This window comes from Athene cunicularia, assembly GCF_003259725.1.
Source record: "Athene cunicularia isolate RWA chromosome 8 unlocalized genomic scaffold, athCun1 chr8_part1, whole genome shotgun sequence".
Taxonomy (NCBI): Eukaryota; Metazoa; Chordata; class Aves; order Strigiformes; family Strigidae; genus Athene; species Athene cunicularia.
In genome coordinates, this window is record NW_020799109.1 from 10,996,149 (window position 1) to 11,002,148 (window position 6,000).

At 54.6% G+C, this 6,000-nt stretch overlaps 1 protein-coding gene across 1 annotated transcript in view; it reads left to right on the forward strand.

Annotated features, from left to right (window-relative positions):
* Positions 1–5,731, forward strand: part of ZSWIM5 (zinc finger SWIM-type containing 5) — a 29,036-nt gene extending 23,305 nt beyond the window's left edge. Inside the window, exons 10-13 of the mRNA XM_026854056.1 lie at positions 955–1,112; positions 3,377–3,540; positions 3,844–3,925; positions 4,248–5,731. Of these exons, the coding sequence (XP_026709857.1) occupies positions 955–1,112; positions 3,377–3,540; positions 3,844–3,925; positions 4,248–5,110 (1,267 nt within the window). The 3' untranslated portion in view covers positions 5,111–5,731. The remainder of the gene's footprint in view (positions 1–954; positions 1,113–3,376; positions 3,541–3,843; positions 3,926–4,247) is intronic.
* Positions 5,732–6,000: the final 269 nt, after the last annotated feature.

A 6,000-nucleotide genomic window follows, 5' to 3' on the forward strand; every position in this document is an offset into this window, starting at 1 on the left:
CATTTCCTCGGTGAAATGGGCCATCTCTCCCCAACACTGAGGGAAATTTTGAAATCCCCCTGACCTGGGAAGAACTGCTCAGGAGGACATCCAGACCTAAATATAGCCAAGGGCCTCTGCCCTCCATGGGGATCCCTGCATGGGATCACTCACCATCTGGTAGTGCCTGTCCCCTGGTCCCACCTGGTACCACCTGTGTTGGGTTGTCTCTGACTTGGGCTGGGAAGGTTTGGTGTCTGATGCCCCGTGGGTACCGCAAGCCTTCAAGCGAGGAAAGCAGAGGTGGTTGGATGCTCTCCGTGTCTGGGGGTACAGTTCCCCTGCTACATCCTACTTCCCCTGCTTCCTCTCAGCTGCCCAGCAAGTTAGTGACACCAGCACCAACTCAGGACTGTAAAAGCCAATGTGTTTTTGTCACCGTGGCTGGTGACATGAGACTTCTGCTCCCTTTCGTAGGCTTCCTTTTCCCCTGTGTTTTCCAGGCTTTTAGATAGCCCCACAAAAGCAGGTAACCCAAACCAGCTGTGGAGGCCCTGGGGAAATGTGCTGCTGTTTCTGATCACAACCGGGCGTTTTAAAAAGAAACAGATGATAAAGCAAGGAATTCTGCTGGGCACTCTGACATGAAAGGAGCAGGGAGGGAGGAGGGATTTTGCCTTTTTTTTTTTTTTTTTCCCCCTGAGTCTTGTGCTTTTCCTTACAAGTTTATAAATCACTTCATGGATCATTCTCCTCCTTTCAAGTTGGTCTCGGATTGATCCTTGTGCCCATGTGTTGAGCACGCTGCCTCGGGAGCCCCCACACGTGCACAGCAGCAGGATGCTTTCAAAGGCAGTGCTGCGGGCAACTGCCTGCAGGCAGCCGCTGCCTCGCCTCACCAGCACCTTGGGGAGAAGGGGGCAAAGCTGGGACTGGGCTGGGGTCTGATGTTGCCTCCCCCCATTTGCCCTTCAGGTTGCCCGTCCTGGAGACCACAGCACCGTCTGGCGATGTGACTCACCCCCACCACCTGGTCTCGGTGGTCCCCAGCAGATACCCACGCTGGTTCACCCTGGGGCACCTGGAGTCGCAGCAGTGTGAGCTGGCCTCCACCATGCTCACAGCAGCCAAAGGTTGGTGAGGTGGCAGCTCTGGGACAGGGAGAAAGGGACAATGCTGCACAAGAGAATCAAAGGGATTTTCCTGGAGAAAGGAGGGAGCCCCTGCTTCTGCTCCCTCAAGCACTGTCAGAGACCAGTTGGGTACCCCACGGGCAGCCTGCCATGGACAGGACATGATGAGCTGGCCTTGGAGCAGCCCACTGGGGTCCAGGATCTCTGGGGCTCTTGTCCCAAAGGGTCTTAAGGCTTCTGGTCCAACAGGGTGGGACAGGAGGTTCCCACGAGGTGCAGGCAACCATGCAGGGGTGCCAACCACAGTGCTACAGATCCCAGGTAGTACCTCTGGGTGATGCTGGACCATGCTTGCCCTGCAGCAAGGGCAGCTGCCAGGTCAGCTAGATGTGTCATGGCTTCACGTCATGGGTTCATGCCATGGTTCAGTTTGAAGCTTCTTATCCTTTTACCTCTGCTTTCTCTCTTCCTGCCCTGTGGTAATGATCTTGCACAGGCTGTAGGAGGAAGATGACGTCCCTGGACACCAAACCATGTGTGGCTTTCAGCAGGGCTGGAGATGGGGGCAGCTGTGCTGAGTGGGACACCAGGGTCCCAGCTGCAGAGGGCTCTTAAAACACCCCCTTCCTGGTCCCTCAGGCCTCTTTGGTTCCTGCCCAGACACAATAATGAAGGAGAGCACAGGCTTTTCATTTAACATCCCTCTGTTCAGAAACCAACCCCACCGGGACTGCAAGCGCCTTGTGCCCCGCAAGGGCCGGTGAGCTGAGCAGTTAGTGCTGCCTGCTGCAGCAGCCTCAGCCCCCAGTGCTGCCAGCCTGACAGGGAAGGTGCCGCTTACCTGGTGAAGTGGAAGGTAAATGAGCTGTCAGAAAGCTCCGGCCTCGCTGCCTCGGCAGCCTCGTCTCTCCTTCCAGCCCTCCTCCTCTTGGATGCTTTTCCAAGGCTGATGATGTCCTGCCCCTACCTTGCAGTGCCCTGATGGAGAGCTGGTACCTGGCTTATCCTTAGTTTCCTTTCCCCTCCAGCCCGTAATTGAGATGAGGCTTTTATGCCGGGGGTTTAGGGCTGTTGGGTTATGCATGTTTTTCCCACCATCATCTTTCCTGGGTGTTCCACCGCCGCAGCATGTCCTGATGAGATCCTGCATCCTCACAGCCTCTCGCCCACATCCCTGCGAGCCGTTTTAGGGCGGCTTGGGTTTTGCTGGCAGTGCAAGTGGCTTCTGTGGGTGGCAGGCGATATCTTTAGCTGTTAGTCACCCGAGATGTCTGTGTGCCCAGGTGCTGCACTAGGTTTTTCACGCTGCTGTGCATTATTTGGTTTTCTTTGCTTGAGGTTCATCTGCTCAGTTTATGACTATGGGAGCAGAAACATGAACCTGAAACAAAGCAGAGGAATCTGATGTGGCACGTTGGCATCTCTGGTCTGCACCCACGCCAGAGGTCCCTCTCTCTACCTTGTGTCTCACAGAGGCTGACAGGGGGATTTCCCAAGCCAAATACAGGATCATGATACTAATATTCCTTGATGGATCCTTCTTCCAAGATCCTGCCCCATCTCCCAGTGCCATCCTGTATCCTTCTAGCACCCATGGCTTCCTGTGGCAGGAGACCTACAGCATCACTGGATGTTGTGCCAGGAGCACCCTTCTTTGGGGTATCTCAGCCTGTCTCGGTTGTGAGAGCTGCATGCCTGACCTGGGATGTCCAGGACCAAGCTTCAGCAAGTCTGGGTGACCCTGGCCCAGCCTTTGCTAGCCTTGCAGAGGGAAGGGACTTACTGGGCAAGACAGCATGTGTGCAGCAAACAGATTTTCTTCTTCTTTTTAATGTTCCTAAATGAAGACTGACCTTTCTGCAGCTGTTCAGTACTGGGCATCTCCCCAAACCCCTCCTTTGTTGAGAAGAGTCTGCTTTGTAGCTGTCAAACTTGAGCCCAGAGTAGAACATCCAGGTGTCTGGAGACGTCTGCTAATACTCCAGGACGTGTCTGGGATCACTCAGGCTTGTTTGTCCTCTCCCATGAGAGGATAATCCTGAGCGATGATGGGTGCTGTAGGATGTGTCACCTCCTGGGAGGACGCCCCATTTTGCTATTGGACTGCAGGGCCTGATCCAGTATCCCTGAGTGTCTCTCCATGTGTGTCCAGAGGGGCTGACCGTGCAGAAGGGGCTGTTCACCACGCAGCGCAGGCAGGAGATGGGGCTCGAGGGCAAGGTGGGGGGAGGCCGAGCCATCTGACCATTCTTGCCTGCACTCAGGGGACATGCTGCGCCTACGCACGGTGCTGGAGGCCATCCAGAAGAACATCCACTCCTCCTCCTTGATCTTCAAGCTGGCCCAGGACGCATTCAAGATCGCCACACCGGCTGACAGCAACTCAGACACAACACTGCTCAATGTGGCGCTGGAGCTGGGGCTCCAGGTACGGGATGGTGCTGGGGATGCTGGTGGCTCTTCTGCCCCACGTGCTGCAGCAGTGGCACTGGTGACGGTCCACCAAGCAGATGATCTGTCACAAGAGGAGTAAATTGATCCCTACATGGCCCTGAGCAGGGAAGCTCAGCCCTGGGAGGCCTCTGTGCCTGCTGTGGTTTGGGTGGAGGTGAGGCAGTACCAGGGAGCCAGTAGCCAGCTGGGCCAGAGGGATTTTTGGGGAGCACCACTGTGTTGGGTGGCCTCATTGGAGCCCTGTGGGGCAGCTGATCACCCCAAGTTTGTCTCACAGGTGATGCGCATGACCCTGTCTACCCTCAACTGGCGGCGGCGGGAGATGGTGAGGTGGCTGGTGACGTGTGCTACCGAAGTGGGTGAGTACCTCACTGTGCCAGGGGGATCTGGCTCATGTGCGGTGGGAGCGGGATGGGCACAGAGATCCTGGGTAACTGGGTGCAGCTCAGAGCACTGGCTGGCAGAGCTGAAGCCACAGCAGTGGCCAGGTTTGGGACTGGGACAGCGCAGGGTAGCCTCTGCCTGTCCCCCTTTGCCCTGTCCCTGTTGGGGCAGAGGCAGCGGCTCAGCACTGCCGTGGGCTGCCTTTGCCTTGATTCTGGGCACCTGGGGACTTGGAGGAGCCCCATGATCCAAGCCAGGCTCCCAGGGCTGTGCTGTGACCCCAGTGTTTTCTTGCAGGGGTGAGGGCCCTGGTGAGCATCCTGCAGAGCTGGTACTCGCTGTTCACTCCCACGGAAGCCACCAGTATTGTGGCAGCCACAGTGATGTCCCACAATACCATCCTGCGCCTGAGCCTGGACTACCCACAGCGGGAAGAGCTGGCCAGTTGCGCCCGCACCCTGGCCCTGCAGTGCGCCATGAAGGACCCGCAAAACTGCGCCCTGTCTGCCCTGACCCTCTGTGAGAAGGACCACATCGCCTTCGAGACCGCCTACCAGATTGTCATCGACGCTGCCTCCACTGGCATGACCTACACCCAGCTCTTCACCATTGCCCGCTACATGGAGCACCGGGGCTACCCACTCCGGGCATTCAAACTGGCCTCGTTGGCCATGACACACCTCAACCTGGCCTACAACCAGGACACGCACCCAGCCATCAATGACGTGCTCTGGGCCTGCGCCTTGAGCCACTCTCTGGGCAAAAACGAGCTGGCAGCCATCATCCCGCTGGTGGTGAAGAGTGTGCACTGTGCCACGGTGCTCTCGGACATCCTTCGCCGCTGCACCATGACGGCCCCAGGGCTGGCTGGCATCCCCGGCCGCAGGAACTCGGGGAAGCTGATGTCCACCGACAAAGCACCCCTGAGGCAGCTGCTGGACGCGACAATAAGCGCCTACATCAACACCACGCACTCCCGGCTCACCCACATCAGCCCGCGGCACTATGGGGAATTTATCGAGTTCCTCAGCAAGGCCAGGGAGACCTTCCTCCTGGCGCAGGACGGGCACATACAGTTCGCCCAGTTCATTGACAATCTCAAACAAATCTACAAAGGCAAGAAAAAACTGATGCTGCTGGTGCGGGAACGGTTTGGGTGAGTCCCGGTCCCTGCCACGCTCATTGGCAGGGTCTGGCCAGCACGGGGACTCGGGAGAGAAGAAGGAAGGAAAGTGGAGATCACCTTCCCCCCATCAGCAGAGGCTGCTCTGTTCTGGTCTTCTGTTTCTTTTTTTCTTTTCTTTTTTTTTTTTAAGTTTTATTTTTTTCTTTCTTGGATTTAACCATTTTACATGCTGAGAGGATCCAGAGATTCCTTGGGCACAAACCAAAAGGCAACCATGGGGAAAAAGGATGGTTCGCTCAGCCCCCTGCCCTCCCTTGCCAATACCAAAAGCTAACCTGGAAATCTAATACCTCTTTCCTGAAGGAAGCGGTCGCTGGAGGGATCCGAAGGTTGCAAAGTGCAAAAATCTTTAAAATTACGTGGGGAACTAAAAAAAAAAGAAAAAAAAGAAGAGCGAGCAAAGAAACCCGCGACACTAGAACCTCACGCGTCACCAAAAGCGATGGCTTTGCAGAGCGCTTCTCCCGCCCGCCCGAGACATGCAAACTCCTCTATTTGTGAAGATACTTCAATAAAAACAAGTTAAAGTAACTGTTCTCAGGGATTGCTTACTAAAAGTAACACAAAAAAAAAAGCATTTATGATACTGTAAATACTATAGTATATGTGTCAATTATTAAATTGTAAAGTTATAATTATTTATAATTCTGTCTTTTATTTGGGGGATACTTGAAATTGTCGTGGGCTGGGGCGATTATTTTTATTATTGCTATTATTATTATTGTTATTATTATTATTATTATTATAACTATTATTTAAAAAAAAAAACAAACACAACACAGAAAACAAAACCACAGACAAAAAGAGGAGGAGGCACGCGAACATTTCTCAGGTTCCCACAGCATTGTCAGCAGCGAGAAGGGT